This window comes from Capricornis sumatraensis, chromosome 10 (assembly GCF_032405125.1).
Source record: "Capricornis sumatraensis isolate serow.1 chromosome 10, serow.2, whole genome shotgun sequence".
Taxonomy (NCBI): Eukaryota; Metazoa; Chordata; class Mammalia; order Artiodactyla; family Bovidae; genus Capricornis; species Capricornis sumatraensis.
This window is the reverse complement of record NC_091078.1, coordinates 42,796,674-42,815,483: the sequence shown is the minus strand read 5'-3', so window position 1 is coordinate 42,815,483 and position 18,810 is coordinate 42,796,674. Positions and strand designations below refer to the sequence as shown.

General features: G+C 49.9%; 1 protein-coding gene across 1 annotated transcript in view; it reads right to left on the bottom strand.

Moving 5' to 3' along the window:
- Nucleotides 1-287: 287 nt before the first annotated feature.
- PGBD5 (piggyBac transposable element derived 5) overlaps nt 288-18,810 on the bottom strand; it is a 97,570-nt gene continuing 79,047 nt past the window's right edge. Inside the window, exons 4-7 of the mRNA XM_068983087.1 lie at nt 17,228-17,408; nt 14,155-14,352; nt 1,822-1,927; nt 288-483 (exon numbers count right to left, since the gene is read on the bottom strand). Of these exons, the coding sequence (XP_068839188.1) occupies nt 288-483; nt 1,822-1,927; nt 14,155-14,352; nt 17,228-17,408 (681 nt within the window). The remainder of the gene's footprint in view (nt 484-1,821; nt 1,928-14,154; nt 14,353-17,227; nt 17,409-18,810) is intronic.

The window sequence follows — 18,810 nt, the reverse complement described above, 5'->3', positions numbered from 1 at the left end:
CTGCGCTGGTGGCACGGAAGGTCTGGCTCAGGGCCACACCTGAAGGGTGCTCACTCCAAGGTGGTGGCCACTCTCCGGAGGGAAGCCGTGCTCTTCTCTGTGTGGAGACCGGATGGTGCTCCCCTCTGACCAGGTCCATCCTGGCGCCTCCAGAGGCCCTGAGCACCCTGCCTGGACTGCAGCCACACACAGGGCGTCCACGGGTCTCTGACCGGCAGGGCAGACATCAGGCTCCCCCGCCCCTCCCTGGACCTGGTCCTTACCTAGTCCGGGCCACGCCCAGGACATCAGAGGCTTGGAGAGGTATCCTCCAGGCCCAGCAGCTCTTGCACGAGTCTCTCACCGAACTGGGCCCGGCTGTACCTCTTCACGTGGTAGGCGTCTGACATCTTGTACAGAATGTAGGCGTTATTGACAGCTATGCTGACGGCAAACCAGAACACCTGTTGCCAGGTCTTGTTCGGTTTATGAGAAATGAAATACCTAAGAGGACAGAAGGGTAAAAAGGGGTGACTCAGATGGTGCCCAGGTGCCCCGTGCAGGAGAGATTCCCAAAGGCCTCGTCAGGCTCAACAGGGTGCTGTCGGGAGCGTGGGGGTGGGAATCAGGCTGGGGAGGGGGGAACAGGGAGGGAGGAGGACAGCTCTCACTGAGGCTCAGGCACGTGAACTTTACTTAAGATGAAAATAGTCCCTAGGAAATATCACGTGTAGGAGGTGGGTCACCGCAGGGGCCACTGAACCAGGAGCCAGGCCTGTGTGGTGTGGCTGGGGCTCGGGAGGACACAGAGCTGCGGGCTTCCCTGCACAAGCACGGCGCTTCCCGAGCCCCTCCTGCCACGACCACCCGCAGCTGCTTGCTCTTCTCTTCACTGCCCCACCTTCCCCCAGACGGAGGACAGCTGTCACCTCAGGAGAGCCTTCTCTGCTGGAGAGCCCCGCCTCAGGACCCATCCCTGTGCCGCTGCCCTCTGCAGGCATGTGAGTCTCTGCACCCCAAATGCCGGGTGTTGGGAGGGTCAGCAACCTCAGCACCACTGAGGCGCCCAGCCAGGGCAGTCTGCGATGTCTGCTCCATCACACAGACTGCCCTGTGAGCACCGCCCAGGCCCGTGAGCTGCCAGGCAGGCCAGGGCTCCAGGAAGACTGCAGTGACTCTGAGGGAGTGGGGTGCCCTCTACCTCTGGGCTTTTCCAGGAGGCCCAGGTTCCTGCACTGCCCTCCCCACCAAGCAGCCTGGGAGACGTCAATGACCCTCAAGGAGGGCTGAGAAAAACGCCCACCGCCCTCTGGGTTAGTCTCACCCTGTTTTAGATTGTGAGCTTCAGGTCCAGTAGTTAACAGGCCAAGGTTCAACTGCTCCCGATGTGGGCATGGGAGCTGCCTGGAAACAGCACTGGGGCATGCATACGTACATGCACATGCGTGTGGTCCACACGTGTGCACTCATGGTGATACTGCGCCTGAGCCCACACTCACACGTGAAACGACTAAGTAACCACGGCTCACCCACTGACGTGAGGGACCGCGCCCCGTCTGCGGAGGGGACACTGGGCAAGGGCCTCAGGGACGATAGCGGGCGGGGTCGGGCCTGACGGCGGACGTGGAGGAAGGGGAACAGGCAGGGCCACAGTGCGGGCAGCCAGGCGGTGGGAGGTGGGGGTGGCCGTGTGGCTGGGCCCTGGGGGACGCCGGGCTGAGGGCTCAGGGTTTTCTCTCTCAGGGTCTTCATCTGTCAGCTCTGATGGGGCAGCTGATCGCCCGGTAGCCCCTGGTCTCGGCAGCGGGCCCCCGCGACGCTCACTGGCGCCGGCTCACTTACTTGCTGTACTTGTCGTCGTACTTGCAGATGTAGCTGAGGTGGGCCGCGAAGGCCTCCACGGCCAGCGGGCAGGGGATCTCCCCACTCCTCCTCTTGATGATCACTCCTGCAGAGACAGGCGGGACACCCCCTCTGAGCCTCCCCTGCAGACCCCCATTCAGATCACGTTCTTCTCCATCCTGTCTGCTTGTCAAAACAGACAGCAGGGGAGGAGATGGAAAAAAACCACTATCAACAACATCACTGAAGCTTCAGGGGAGCTGAGGAAAACACGGGCAGGTGAGCAAAGAACATGGAGCCGCAGCACAGACCAGGGCAGGGCCCGCGGCAGATAATGGCAAAGGCGGGTAGTGAGCGGAGCAGGGCTGGAGCATCCGACGGGGCCCTGAGAGCAGAGCGGAGGCCAGGACTCACCGGCCCCCGCTCCCTTCCCCAGGCCCCCGCTCCCTTCCCCAGGCCCCCGCTCCCTTCCCCAGGCCCCCGCTCCCTTCCCCAGGCCCCCGCTCCCTTCCCCAGGCTCCCGCTCCCTTCCCCAGGCTCCCACTCCTTCCGCCAGGTCTGAGAGCGGTGCAAGGAGGTGGCCACCACAGTCAGGGGGCCAGGGATCTGGTCCACCTGCTCTGCTCAAGGGAGGGTTCAGAAGAACCAGGAGCCGCCTGACCCCAGGCTCCGCCACGCCTCCACTGTGGACAGAACCCTTTACCCTTTACTGATCCTCAAATGCACTCTCTCACATGCCTTCAAACACCATATCCTCCTTAACACAAATGGAACTGAGTCGCAGGGTCACGACCAAAGTCACGGCAAGAGTGAAACATTCCACCGACCAGGAGTGAGAAGCAGAGAGAGATCAGTCAGCCCTCTCCAGCCTGCTGCCCAATAACCTGTCTTCCAAGACCTGCCCTGAATGGGGGGGCCGTCCACTGCACCCCCAGAGGTGATGTGCGGGCTGGAAAGATGGTCAAGTGTGGTGGGGGTTACACAGCATTTCCTCTGAGCAGCCTCCCCAGCAGCAGCACCATGTGAGGGAGAAGAATGCCACTGTTTTCAGGGATTAGTTCGCAGGGCTGTGAAATTTTAGCACTGCTTAAATATGTGTGGGGTAGCTCCTCCCGGCCGCCGCCCCTGACCCTGGACTTGGCTAGCTCCTCTCGGCCGTTCCTGTCCCATCACAGCCTGGCACTCTCGTCCACTGCCCCTGACCTTGGACGTGGGGTAACGCCTCTTGGCCGCCACATCTTGGGCATGGGGTCCTCCCAGCTTCTGCCCCTGACCTTGGACGTGGGGTAGCTCCTCTCGGCCGCGCTATGTGCGCTGGTCGCAGCCACCTGCAACCTTTCAGTGCCAAGAAAATGCACAGGTCACAGCAAACACCCTCTTCCAACAACACAAGAGAAGACTCTACACATGGACATCACCAGATGGTCAACACCAAAATCAGACTGATTATATTCTTTGCAGCCAAAAATGGAGAAGCTCTATACAGTCAACAAAAACAAGACCAGGAGCAGACTGGCTCAGATCATGAACTCCTTATTGCCAAATTCAGACTGAAATTGAAGAAGGTAGGGAAAACCACTAGACCATTCAGGTATGACCTAAATCAAATCCCTTATGATTATACAGTGGAAGAGAGAAATAGATTTAAGGGCCTAGATCTGATAGATAGAGTGCCTGATGAACTATGGACGGAGGTTCATGACATTGTACAGGAGACAGGGATCAAGACCACCCCCATGGAAAAGAAATGCAAAAAAGCAAAATGGCTGTCTGGGGAGGCCTTACAAATAGCTGTGAAAAGAAGAGAAGGGAAAAGCAAAGGAGAAAAGGAAAGATATAAGCATCTGAATGCAGAGTTCCAAAGAATAGCAAAGAGAGATTAGAAAGCCTTCCTCCGCGATCAAGGCAAAGAAATAGAGGAAAACAACAGAATGGGAAAGACTAGAGATCTCTTCAAGAAAATTAGAGATACCAAGGGAACATTTCATGCAAAGATGGGCTCCACGAAGGACAGAAATGGAATGGACCTAACAGAAGCAGAAGATATTAAGAAGAGGTGGCAAGAAGACACAGAAAAACTGTACGAAAAAGATCTTCATGACCAAGATAATCACAATGGTGTGATCACTCACCTAGAGCCAGACATCCTGGAATGTGAAATCAAGTGGGCCTTAGAAAGCATCACTACGAACAAAGCTAGTAGAGGTGATGGAATTCCAATTGAGCTATTTCCAATCCTGAAAGGTGATGCTGTGAAAATGCTGCACTCAATTTGCCAGCAAATTTGGAAAACTCGGTCGTGGCCACAGGACTGGAAAAGGTCAGTTTTCATTCCAATCCCAAAGAAAGGCAATGACAAAGAATGCTCAAACTATGACACAATTGCACTCATCTCACACGCTAGTAAAGTAATGCTCAAAATTCTCCAAGCCAGACTTCAGCGGTACGTGAACCGTGAACTTCCTGATGTTCAAGCTGGGTTTAGAAAAGGCAGAGGAACCAGAGATCAAATTGCCAACATCTGGTGGATCATGGAAAAAGCAAGAGAGTTCCAGAAAAACATCTATTTCTGCTTTATTGACTATGCCAAAGCCTTTGACTGTGTGGATCACAAGAAACTGTGGAAAATTCTGAAAGAGATGGGAATACCAGACCACCTCACCTGCCTCTTGAGAAACCTATATGCAGGTCAGGAAGCAACAGTTAGAACTGGACATGGAACAACAGACTGGTTCCAAATAGAAAAGGAGTACGTCAAGGCTGTATATTGTCACTTGCTTATTTAACTTATCTGCAGAGTACATCATGAAAAACGCTGGGCTGGAAGAAGCACAAGCTGGAATCAAGATTGCCAGGAGAAATATCAATAATCTCAGATATGCAGATGACACCACCCTATGGCAGAAAGTGAAGAGGAGCTAAAAAGCCTCTTGATGAAAGTGAAAGTGGAGAGTAAAAAAGTTGGCTTAAAGCTCAACATTTAGAAAACGAAGATCATGGCATCTGGTCCCATCACTTCATGGGAAATAGATGGGGAAACAGTGGAAACAGTGGCAGACTTTATTTTGGGGGGCTCCAAAATCACTGTAGATGGTGACTGCAGCCATGAAATTAAAAGACACTTACTCCTTGGAGGAAAAGTTATGACCAACCTAGACAGCATATTCAAAAGCAGAGACATTACTTTGCCAACAAAGGTCCGTCTAGTCAAGGCTATGGTTTTTCCTGTGGTCATGTATGGATGTGAGAGTTGGACTGTGAAGAAAGCTAAGTGCTGAAGAACTGATGCTTTTGAACTGTGGTGTTGGAGAAGACTCTCGAGAGTCCCTTGGACTGCAAGGAGATCCAATCAGTCCATTCTAAAGGAGATCAGCCCTGGGATTTCTTTGGAAGGAATGATGCTAAAGCTGAAACTCTAGTACTTTGGCCACCTCATGTGAAGAGTTGACTCATTGGAAAAGATTCTGATGCTGGGAGGGGTTGGGGGCAGGAGGAGAAGGGGACGACAGAGGATGAGATGGCTGGATGGCATCACGGACTCGATGGACGTGAGTCTGAGTGAACTCTGGGAGTTGGTGATGGACAGGGAGGCCTGGTGTGCTGCGATTCATGGGGTCACAAAGAGTTGGACACGGCTGAGCGATTGAACTGACTGAACTGAAATATGTGTGAGTAGTGAAAGTCACTCAGTCCTGTCCAACTCTTTGTGACCCCATGGACTATACAGTCCATGGAATTCTCCAGGTCAGAATACTAGATTGGGTAGCCTTCCCTTCTCCAGTAGTTGAAGTAAAAATGGCTCGTCACCCCCTCCCCACTGAGGGGGAGGGAGACAAGAGTCACACAGGTCCATCTGCTCAGACTCAGCCCTAAACCAGGACAGTTTTTTGTCTCCCATCCCTGCTCCCCAAATACTGACTTTCTGCACTGATGAAGTGCCTGGAGATCTTATGAGAGGCTGAGAAGCTAGCTCTGGAGGTGTGGGGACGCTTGGGCAGCATCCAGGCAACACGCTTTCTAAAGCCTCAAGACCTCAAAGAACCATGGTGCCTGTCCAGGGCCTCCTCCCAGTCAGAGGCTCCTGGGGCCCGGATCCTGAGAGCCTCTCTCCACAGAGACACTCTACTGTCGGATGCCGCGGCCACATGCAGGTCCTCCAAGGCTGGGCTCTCCGCCTCCACGGAGGGCGGTCTCTCTACAGCACCCTTCCTGCGGGGACCTGCCCTGGGGCCTCTGCTCACCACCCAACCCCAAACACACGTGAGCAAACACCCCCACCTCACACCTGGCCTGGGTGCATGGCCCAGGGAGGCTTCCCATCGCTGGCTCTATTTTAATTTGCCTGACTTTCAACTACAGCCTCCTCTGGGGCTAAAGAGGCCCCCTTAGGGCTTCCCAGATCCATGTGGGTATGAGCAGGTCAGACTGTCTGATAAAATCCCCTCCCTTCTCTCTTCCCAGAGGCAGGGGACGCCTCGCTCTGAGGCAGCAGGGTCCCAGCGGGTCGGGTCCACTCTCCAGGGATGAGGGCATGGTGCTGGCCGGGACTCTGTGGTTCCCACTGGCTGCCCTCAGCACTGGCAGGGCAGTAGCTTCAGGGCTGCTCACGCAGGTGTGAGAGGCCTGCTCCCCTCCTCTCAGAAGAAGAAGTTTCCTCCCTATTCCTTCAAACTTTTGAAATTAAATGAGGATTACAGCTGGAAATAGAAGACTGGCTTCAAAATCCAGGTTTCTGTCAGTCTCTTTGAGCATTTCTCCAAGGTTATTACCAGTCCAGCCTCCTCCCTGGTGATACCTTAGATTTCAGATACTATTCAAGATGAAAAGGGTGAGATTGCTGTCCTATTAATATCGTTTTCTGAGGACTGGAAAGTTTTAGACATTGGAATATTGACAAGAGGTTATGTGATATTTATTGTCTCTGCTGACGTCATAACCAGGGATAATGTGTTGTCTCTGGGTGCACCCTTGTATGCCTGTGGCTGGGTGTGACCCTCTGCACATCTATATTCTAAGAGTAAACCTCTGTGACACTGTAGGTTCACATGGGCCTATGACAGAACTACTTGCCTTCCTGTTGCAGGGGTCTGTCTCTCCGCCTCCTCCAGGTTTTTTGTGGCTGGGCTGATGTCCTTTCTGCCCTTCTCTAAGTCTGAATGAATGAGTCAAGACCTAACATACAGACCTGATATCTGATATGCAAACATTCCACACCCACACAAGCCTCATGGACTCTGAACTCTATGGGCAAAGAGGGAGATGGAAGACTCAAAAAGGATTTGGTTCTTCATGGGGATGACTCTGGGTAAATGACAGCATGTAACTCAAAGAGCCTGCATACCCTCACACTGAAGACTGAGTGCTGAAGAATTGATGCTTTTGAACTGTGGTGTTGGAGAAGACTCTTGAGAGTCCCTTGGACTGCAAGGAGATCCAACCAGTCCATCCTAAAGGAGATCAATCCTGAATATTCACTGGAAGGACTGATGCTGAAGCTCCAAAACTTTGGCCACCTGATATGAAGAGCCAAATCATTAGAAAAGACCCCGATGCTGGGAAAAGCTGAAGGCAGGAGGAGAAGGGGATGACAGAGGACGAGAGGGTTGGACGGCATGACTGACTCAATGGACTTGAGTCTGCACAAGCTCATTGAGAGGGTGAAGGACAGGGAAGTCTGGCATGCCACGGTCCATGGGGTTGCAATGAACTGGACACAACTGAGTAACTGAACAATGACAGGGCTCACACTTTCTGAAAGAGCGCTCATTCTCCCTTAGAATCCGGAGTAAAGAATAACAAATCAATCCCTAAAATGTTCAGTATGAAAAGGCAAAAAGACGTGACACTGAAAGATGAACTGCCCAGGTTGGTAGGTGGCCAATATGCTGCTGAAGAAGAGCAGAAAAACAGTTCCAGAAGGAAAGAGGAGGCTGAGCCACAGTGGAAACAATGCTCAGCTGTGGATGTGTCTGGCAATGACAGTAAAGTCTGATGCTGTGAAGAGCAATATTGCATAAGAACCTGGGATGTCAGGTCCATGAAAAAGGTAAATTGGAAGTGGTCAAACTGGAGATGGCAAGAGTGAACACCCACATTTTAGGAATCAGAGAACTAAAATGGACCCTAGTGGGTGAATTTAATTCAGAGGACCATTATATCTACTATTGTGGGCAAGAATCCCTTAGAAGAAATGGAGTAGCCATCATAGGCAACAAGAGTCTGAAATGAAGTACTTGGGTGCAATCTCAAAAGTGACAGAATGACCTCTGTTCATTTCCAAGGCAAATCATTCAATATCACATTAATCCAAGTCTACATTCCAACCATTAACGCTGAAGAAGCTGAACAGTTCTATGAAGACATACAAGAACTTCTAGAACAAACACCAAAAAAAAGATGTCCTTTTCATCACAGGGGACTGGAATGAAAAAGTAGGAAGTCAAGAGACACCTTCAGTAACAGGCAAGTTTGGCCTTGGAGTACAAAATGAAGTAGGGCAAAGGCTAACAGAGTTTTGCCAAGAGAACGCACTGGTAATAGCAAACACCCTCTTCCAACAACACAAGAGAAGACTCTACACATGGACATCACCAAATGGTCAATACCAAAATCAAACTGATTATATTCTATGTAGCCAAAGGTGGAGAAGCTCTATATAGTCAGCAAAAATAAGACTGGGAGCTGATTGTGGCTCAGATCATGAACTCCTTATTGCCAAATTAAGACTTAAATGGAAGAAAGTAGAAAACCAATAGACCATTCAAGTATGACCTAAATCAAATCCCTTACAGTAAAAGTGACAAACAGATTCAAGGGATTAGATCTGATAGACAGGGTGGCTGAAGAACTATGGATGGAAGTTCATGACATCATACAGGAGGCAGGGATCAAGATCATCCCCAAGAAAAAAAAACGCAAAAAGGCAAAATGGCTGTCTGAGGAGGCCTTGCAAATAGCTGTGAAAAGAAGAGAAGTAAAAAGCAAAGGAGAAAAGGAAAGATATACCCATTTGAATGCAGAGTTCCAAAGAATAGCAAGGAGAGAGAAGAAAGCTTTCCTCAGTGATCAATGCAAAATAAAGGTAAACAATAGAATGGGAAAGACTAGAGATCTCTTCAAGAAAATTAGAGATACCAAGGGAACACTTCATGCCAGGATGGGCACAATAAAGGACAGAAATGGTATGGATCTAACAGATGCAGAAGATATTAAGAAGAGGTGGCAAGAAAACACAGAACTACACGAAAAAGATCATAACGACCCAGATAACCATGACGGTGTGATCACCAACCTGGAGCCAGACATTCTGGAGTGTGAAATCAAGTGGGCCTTAGGAATCATCACTACAAACAAAGCTCGTGGAGGTGATGGAATTCCAGTGGAGCTATTTCAAATCGTAAAAGATGATGCTGTGAAAGTGCTGCACTCAATATGCCAGCAAATTTGGAAAACTCAGCAGTGGTCACAGGACTGGAAAAGGTCAATTTTCATTCCAATCCCAAAGAAAAGTAATGCCAAAGAATGCTCAAACTACTGCACAATTGCACTCATTTCTCACAGCAGCAAAGTACTGCTCAAAGTTCTCCAACCTAGGCTTCAAGAGTACATGAACCAAGAACTTCCAGATGTTTAAGCTGGATTTAGAAAAGGTAGAGGAACCAGAGATCAAACTGCCAACATCTGCTGGATCATAGAAAAAGCAACAGAATTTCAAAAAAAAATCTACTTCTGCTTCACTGACTATGCTAAAGGCTTTGATTGTATGGATCACAACAAACTGGAAAATTCTTCATGAGATGGGAATACCAGACTACCTTACCTGCCTGCTGTGAAACTTGTATGCAGGTCAAGAAGCAACAGTTAGAATGGGACATGTACAACAGACTGGTTCCAAATCAAGAAAGGAGTAAGTCAAGGCTGTACACTGTCACCCTGCTTATTTAACTTATATACAGAGTACAACATGCAGAATGCCGAGCTGGATGAAGCACAAGCTGGAATCAAGATTGCCAGGAGAAATGTCAATAACCTCAGATTCCCTGGTGGCTCAGGTGGTAAAGTGTCTGCCTGCAATATGGGAGACTCAGCTTCAATTGCTGGGTCGGGAAGGTCCTCTGGAGAAGGAAATGGCCACCCACTCCAGTCCTCTTGCTTGGAAAATTCCATGGATGGAGGAGCCTGGTAGGTTACAGTCCATGGGGTGGCAAAGAGATGACATGACTTACTGATTTCACTCTCTTCTTTCACTTCAGTTATGCAGATGACACCACTCTTATGGTGAAAAGCGAAAAGAACAAAAGAGCCTCTTGATGAAGGCGAAAGAGGAGAGTGAAAAAGCTGACTTAACATTCAAAACTCAACATTCAAAAAAAAGATGATCATGGCATCTGGTCCCACCACTTCATCACAAATAGATGGGGAAACGATGGAAACAGTGACAGAGTTTATCTTTTAGGGCTCCAAAATCACTGCAGATGGTGACTGCAGCCATGAAATTAAAAGACTCTTGCTCCTTGGAAGAAAAGCTATGACTAACCTAGACAGTGTATTAAAAAGCAGAGACATCACTTTGCCGACAAAGGTCAAAGCTATGGTTTTTCCAGTAGTCATGTATGGATGTGAGAGCAGGACTACAAACAAGGCTGAGCTCTGAAGAATTGGTGCTTTTGAACCGAGGTGTTGGAGAAGACTCGTGAGAGTCCCTTGACTGCGTGGAGATCCAATCAATCCATCCTAAAGGAAATCAACCCTGAATATTCATTGGAAGGATTGATGCTGAAGCTGAAACTCCAATACTTTGGCCACTTGATACAAAGAGCTGACTCACTGGAAAAGACCATGATGTTGGGAAGGATTGAAGGCAGGAAGAGAAGGTGATGACAGAGGATGCGATGGTTGGATGGTAACGCTGACGCAATGGACTTGAGTTTGAGCAAGCTCAGGGAGATGGTGAAGGACAGAGAAGCCTGGCATGCTGCAGTCCCTGGGGTCACAAAGATTAAAACTCAACTGAGTAGCTAAACAACAGAATGTTCATAAGTAGTTACATGTTTTCTGAAATGGGAAATTCTTCTCATGTTTGGAAGAGCATATATGTTCATAATAGAAGACAGTATAAAGCTGGCAAGCAGTCTTTAGAACATAGGAGACTCCGTCATCTGGGTGATATTTAAAATAAGTAGGGAAAAAATAATTATTTGATCAATGGTTCGGGAACAGAGGTGGGGCTGCTTGGTCAACCAATCTTTGCCACTTATCAAAAAAAATAGTAGCACCCTGACTGATGCCACATACCAAAATAAATTCCAAGTGCAAAGAGCACAACATCACATTATAAAACAACCAGGTGGACTATTTACTTACCCGGCCTTGGGACAGAGCAGGGTTTTTTTTTAAGCATGAGAACAAATAGCATGATTCACAGCAGTGCGTGCCTGCTAAGTCTGATTCTGTGCGACCCTACGGACTATAGCCTACCAGGCTCCTCTGTCCATGGGATTTTCCTGGCAAAAACTGGAGTGGCTTGCCACGCCCTCCTCCGTGGGTCTTCCCAACTCAGGGATCGAACTCTAGTCTCTTATGTCTCCCATATTGTAAGCAGGTTCTTTACCACTAGTGCCACCTAGGAAGGCCCTCAACAGCTGTGCCTATGTGGAAATGAAAACCCTTTGTACGTTAAAAATACGGACCATAAATAAAAGCAACAGGAAGACAAATGCATAAAAATACCTGCTATAGGCATAAAATCTTTCATAAAATTTCAAGTTCCTAAGACAAGTACTTCAAATGAAAAATTTAAAAGAACATGACAAAATCATCAAAAATCAGCTAATAAACACATGAAGAGATGTTCAGCCTCACCAGCAGTCATGGCAATTTATAGTTAAAATTTTATAGCATTTTCAGCCATCTTATTGACAAATTTAGGAAAGAAAACAAATACAGTGTTGGTATAGCAGGAGAAATCTCAGTCTCTTGTGACCACTGCAGTGGTAATAAGTACAGCCTTTTGGCAGCACAGCATCAGAGTCTTAAAACCATTCAGACCCTTAAGCACAACCGTTTAACTTTTAGATTTATCCTAAGGAAGCGACCAAAGATGAACCTGAAGACTTATCTATGAAAATCTTCACTATATCACTCTTCATATTGTGAAAAAAAAAGATCATTAATAGGGAACAAGATAAAGAATTATGACACAATCTAAGGATGAAATATTAGGTAGTTTTTAAAAATCATGTTTTTGAAGCACAGCAGAAGGACAATCACACCAGAACTATCTCCATTAAGCAGCAAGGCCCTCGGATGGAACCAGGAAAAGGACTCCAAGTGGGGAGCATGCCGACATCATAGCCTCTACTCTGCGAGCCCCTCGGCCATACCCAGGGTCTCCTCTTTCCCAGATGGGCTCACAGTGTCCACAGGCCCTAACGGGGCAGGGAGGGCTCAGGGGCTTGGAGGTGGGGGGGGATCTGTGGCCAGGCTGTGGACACACACCTCGAGATTTTTAAGGGTGTCTAGGATTTGGAACTTCATGATTAATAACAGAGCACACACTTTAGAAACGGAAAGTATCACTGAACTGAACACGAATACTCGTTTCAGCTTATTTAAAAACCAACCCTCCCAAAATTTTATTGTCTTTGCCCCTTAACAGTCTCTTTCCTCCTTCCCTTGGTGTCTGATTAAAGGGCTCTAGTCCTTGAGACTAGGGTTTTCGACCCTATTGCAGGCTTTTCCCTACCGTTCCCAGATGCAGTCTTTTCTCTGCCACCTCATTGCACCAGTTCAGACATGGGGAATCTCCTGCTTTGGGACATCATTTCAGAGGCCATCACTTAAAATAATTTGGTGGGAAGCAACTCCAACACCCTAGACCCACACCCTCCAAGATACTTCGATCCTCTGGTCCCGCCCCGAGGCCTAAGCGGATCCTTCAGCTAGCAGGGCAATTCCAAAACTCTCCTCTAGGTGCCCTTGATACAGAACCTGCTGGGTCGGCTTTTGCCACCCCCACCCCCACACCCGAGTGGGGTAACAACACCCATGTGCCTTGACTGTAACCTGCACTGAAATGTTACACGAGGTGTGTGTGGAGGTGAGGGATGGGGAAAAGTGAAAAGAGATGCTAAATACCACACACACAACATATATACACAGGTACCACACACATGCATACACGCATAGCAATACACACACTACACACACACCCGATTTCCTTGGCAGTGTTTCTTTAATAGTAAGGACTGCCGTGCTAAGTCGCTTCAGTTTTTTCCGAATCTGTGCAACCCTACGGACTGTAGCCCACCAGGCTCCTCTGTCCATGGGATTCTCCAGGCAAGAATACTGGAGTGGGTTGCCATTCCCTTCTCCAGGGGTTCTTTCTGACCCACTGATCCAACTGGCGTCTCTTAACGCCTCAGGTTAAGGCATCTCTTAACCTGCATTGGCAGGCGGGTTCTTTACCACTAGCACCACCTGGGAAGCCCAATAGTAAAGACAAAGATGTCTTAATGTAAAGGAACCTAAGGGACTTTTCAAGTACACTGAAAGTGAAAGGCACTCAGTTATGTCTGACTCTTTGCAAACCCATGGCCTGCTCCTCTGTTTATGGAATTCTCCAGGCCAGAATACTGGAGTGTGTAGCTGCTCTCTTCTCCAGGGGATTTTCCGAACCCAGGTCTCCTGCAATGCAGGTGGATTCTGAGCCACCAGGGAAGCTGTAAGTACTTTTGTAAAGGGTCCCTTTGTCATTGCAATTTTCTTTTCTGCTATTTAATAATGTTTGAGCTGTGGTTCCCTTAAATACAAACATTGAAAAGATAAGAATGGTGCACTGGGATGACCCAGAGAGATGATATGGGGAGGGAGGCGGGAGTGGGGTTCAACGTTGGGAACTCATGTACACCTGTGTGGATTCATGTCAATGTATGACAAAACTAATCCAGTATTGTAAAGTAAAAAAAATAAAAAAATAAAAAGCAGAAAAAAAAAAAAGAATGGTTGACTTTTTCCCTCCTCCCATGAGACTAGATTTTTCACAGAATCCTAAATGATGAAGCGATTATGTAAATGCTGTTCAACAGAACCAATTATCACACTATGTATGACCTAGGGACCTATGTGGGGAACTGCTTGGGTCATCTGCAAATGCCAGCCTCACGGCTTCTCCTGATATAACAAGTCCCAGGGCGCTGACAGCCTGTGGGCGCAGGAGGGCCAGCCTCCATGTAAGAAGCAGCAGGCATCACCCACTCCACGGCCTAGAGCTAAAGAGGGGCAGGGGTCAAGCCCAGCCTCCAGAGCCCCACCCGGGGCCCCCAGTATGCCCACCTTGCTGCACGGGCGAGTAGGCATTGGTCAGGAAGCGGAAGTGCCCCTTGTTGTACCAGCAGATCAGGGACATGCTCCCCTTCATCCGGATGGTGTGCTGGCCCCGGGCAGGTGGTGTGGCTGGGCTACTTAGCATGGAGGGTGGCAGGCCGGTGCAGTCACTCTTCCTGGAGCTGAGCAGGCCACAGCAGTAGATCCCTGCGGGTACAGGGACCGCACAGCCTCAGGGCGGCTCCCCTGCTTCCCCAGGAGAGATGGGAAATTTGGGAGCTTTCATCCCAGACGTGCTGCCTCCCCCTCACTTCTGTATGCATCTAAGATCACACAGAAGACCTAAGGCAAGCAGAGCATTGGCAGTAAGACAGCAGTTCTCATGGCCAGGGGGCTTGCGACCTGCCAGTGCAGGGCTGAACCTGTGGACCCATTCTCCCATCTGCTTCTAGAACTTCTGAGCTCACGTGATGCACATGAACTTCAGGCTCTTGGTTGGGTGGGCAGAGACAGGCATCATTAAGCCCAAACCAGCTATGTACCCTACCCCTCTCACCAAGACTCGCCATCTACAGGGCACTTCGGGAAGCTCCGCCTGTGTGCAGCCTGTGAAAGGCAGAGGGGGGAGTCATCACATGACACGTGCTTTGTTGGGGTGGTGAGTGGTGGAGTTTTCTGGGGGAAGAGCTTGAGCAGGGCCCCTGAACTCTAGAATGTTGCCTGCAGCAGAAGCCCTGCAAGCAGAGACCAGCTGAAATAGGGAGGCTTCTCCAAATTCTTCCAGGACTCGAGGTCTTTCCCAGTCCTCACTGCTCATGGGCTCCCCTGGGGAGCCACGGGGAAGCCCACTTCTCCCCATGCCCAGAGGAGACGTGAAGGGGTCTTCTGACTAGAGCCTGGGGAATGGTCTCCCCGATATCATGGGGATGAATTCCCTGTCACCTTCTGTGGTGGAAGGACTCTCACGATCTCCTGTCCTTCCACCGCCTCGGTCAGACCCTTGGGGGGCACGCCCAGTCTCGCCCAAAAGAGGGGGGCTCCCCACGGCTCCCACCACTATGGATCCAAATACCCACACTCCGAGGTTTATAAATGAGAATCTGTCTTCAAAACAAGAAGAGAATTCAGACGAATGAGGATAATGTTTAAAATTGCCAACCAGGCTTGATGAATACAACCACCCAAAGAGCAGCTGCATTTTTCTAACAGAAGAAGAGAATCTAGCAGTGCACAAGTTTATTTATGAAAATAGCGATTCTCATGTGACTATCGTTACAAAGCAGTCTCCATGCGCCCAGGAGGCACAGCCAGGCTCTCGGCTATGACTTCAACCCGGGCTGCCCGTCGGAATTTCCTGGGGTCACCAGACCAGAGAACGCAGAGTCCCTGGGGGTGGGGGCAGCCATCCATGGGCAACATGGAGACCACCTCCCCGCCCGTCAGGCACTGCAAGGGGAGCCCAGGGGGTCATATGAGAGGGGAAGACTCAAATTCCATGTCTAATTACTGTTTTCCACTAAAAGATTCTCCTCTATCCTCTAATTCCCTGAGCAGGGAGGGCCCTCTTCTTCCCAGAACACAGGCCAGCGGCCCAGGTCTCAGGGAAGCCTTTGGTGCCCTCTGTACCTACCAGTCCCACCAGGCCCACGCTATGAGAGCGGGACCCTCGGTCCAGGTGGCGAGGTGGGATGAGGCAGCATCGGGCCTGCAGGGTCCACAGAAACTGTTTGCGCAGTTCTGGGAACCCTCGGGGTTTCGTGCCATGCCCGTGACACTCCTACTGGGAGCCGAGCAGGCCAGGGGACATGGCAGCCCCAGTGCTCACCACATGCTCTTATGGGGACACATGGCGCTGGGTTCATGAGCACTGGGGCCAGTTTTCTCCAACTTGACTTCCACGGCCCTGCTTCACAATGTCTGATCTGTCCACACTGAATTCTCTCAACAATTAAACCCTGAGCCCTGCTGGAACCAGAGTAGTGAGGTGCAGCCAAGGTCAGCAGCCCAGGGGGTGCCTCATCACAGTTGCTGAGGCCACAGGTCAGCAGCTATGGGCTCCCTATTACTTGAGAGGGTTTGTTTTTAAGGCCAGACTTTAGATCTGTTGCTAAGCAACAGGTCTGCAATTTCAGTGTCTGGAGGAGCTGAGTGGGGGTGTTCTAGGTTTTTCCTGAGTGAACGGAATATAAATCCCAAATGCAGGACCAAGTAAGAATAGATGCAGCCTGCCACGGGGCTCCCTGACTCAGCCGGGGTCTGCTTCTATAGCCCCAATTCTTTTGCTCAATCTTTTCAACAAATGAACCAGGGATCTTAGCACTGAGGGGAGCTAACACCTCTCTGAGGCCCACTGTGCAGTTGCCTGTATTAATCCACACAATTCTCTGTCCAACTGGAAGGGGTGACATGACAGCTCACAGACTGGGGAGTTCAGACTCCCTAAGAGCCTTAGGAGAAGCTGTGCCTTGATGCTGTGGATTTAATATTTGTGCCCCATTCCCAATTCCTACGTCGAAAACCTAACGCCTCAGATGAGGTGATGGTATCTGGAAGTGGGCCTTCAGGAGGTGATTAGGTCGGAAAGGTGGAGCCCTCATGAATGGGATTGGTGCCCTTAGAAAAGAGGCCCCACAGATTCCCTCATCCCTTTCCCCACGTGAGGACACAGGGAGAAACCTGCAGCCTCATCTAGACATGCTGGCACCCCGTCCTGGACGTCCAGCCTCTGCAACTGGGAGCAATAAATCCCTGTTGTGTATGAGCCACCCACTCTGTAGCACTCTGTTATGGCACCCCATTAAACGCTAGCAAAACTCCTTGGATGGCCTGGCCTCATCACAAAGGACACAGAGGGGTGCACCCAGAAAACCTGTACTGACCTGTCCCTTAGACCATAAGCTTGAGACAGGTCTCTGTCTACATCTCTGGGGCCAAGCAGGGCAGACAGGCAGCAGGCCCTCAGGCTCAGGCTTTCTCATCAGGTGTTCTGGGGGCCATGCTACCCACCCGAACCCCCAGCCCCATCTCCGCACTTCTCAAGGGGGAGGGGGGCCTCATTCAATCCGGTCCCCACTTGGCAAACCTTGCTTTTCAAACTCTTCAAACAGGGTCAGGCTGGTGATGCTGGGCCCAGTGAAGATGATGTAGTTCTTCCCGGCCGCGTTCCGGCACAGGCTCCTGGCCACCATGCTGTGCAGCTGGGGCTTGTTCTTCAGTGCATCCAGCCCATCAGGGCCACCGCCTTCCTTCAGGTGGACATAAATCTGCATCAGAAACACACAGGGGTCAGTGAGCTCACAGCACGACCAGGCTGGGGTCCCATCATTTGGGAATCACAGGCTTTTGCCACCAGGCCAGGAATGTGGGAAAGTCACCCCGTTTCAGGCCATCTGTTCCACAGCCCCCACAGGCCCCAGCATCTCTGTGGTCCACAGAGACTGGTCACTTCCTGGCTGCCCTGCAGCCCAGTGCCGCAGCCCAAGACTGCAGTTCGGACCTGCCAGAGTAGAGAAGGGAAAAGGTCTAATAGTTAGAAGTAATGCATCTGGCCACTGAGATCACATGCAAACACATTTGCCTGTTCTGAAGCACAGAAGTCACGTTCACAGTAAACAGAAATAAAGGCTACTTCCCCTCTAAGAACGGATCTGTGTACTTTCTGTTTGCATACCGCTTTTTCATTTACAAAGCATGTCCACAGTTACAGTAACCAACAGGTGGGCAGAAGGGGCAGCATTCACTTCATACTGCAGAGGGAGAGACGGGATTTAAAACCCATGTGACGTCCCAGGACCAGCAAAGAGGATGTGCTGGAATTCAGTTCAGTTCAGTTGTTCAGTCGTTCAGTCATGTCCGACTCTGTGACCTCATGAACTGCAGCACGCCAGGCCTCCCTGTCCATCACCAACTCCTGGAGTTCACTCAGACTCACGTCCATCGAGTCAGTGATGCCATCCAGCCATCTCATCCTCTGTCATCCCCTTCTCCTCCTGCCCCCAATCTTTCCCAGCATCAGAGTCTTTGCAAATGAGTCAGCCCGTTGCATCAGGTAGCCAAAGTATTGGAGTTGCAGCTTCAACATCAATCCCTCCAATGAACATCCAGGACTGATCTCCTTTAGGATGGACTGGTTGGATCTCTTTGCAGTCCAAGAGACTTTCAAGAGTCTTCTCTAACACCACAGTTCAAAAGCATCAATTCTTCAGTGCTCAGCTTTCTTTATAGTCCAACTCTCATGTCCATACGTGACTACTAGAAAAATCATAGCCTTGACTAGACAGACCTTTGTTGGCAAAGTAATGTCTCTGCATTTTAATATGCTGTCTAGGTTGGTCACAACTTTCCATCCCAGGAGTAAGCGACTTTTAATTTCATGGCAGCAATCACCATCTGCAGTGACTTTGGAGCCCAGAAAAATAAAGTCAGCCACTGTTTCCACTGTTTCCCCATCTATCTGCCATGAAGTAATGGGACTGGATGCCACGATCTTAATTTTCTGAATGTTGAGCTTTAAGCCAACTTTTTCACTCTCCTCTTTCACTTTCATCAAGAGGCTCTTTAGTTCTTCTTCACTTTCTGCCATAAGGGTGGTGTCATCTGCATATCTGAGCTTATTGATACTTCGCCCGGCAATATTGATTCCAGCTTGTGCTTCCTCCAGCCCAG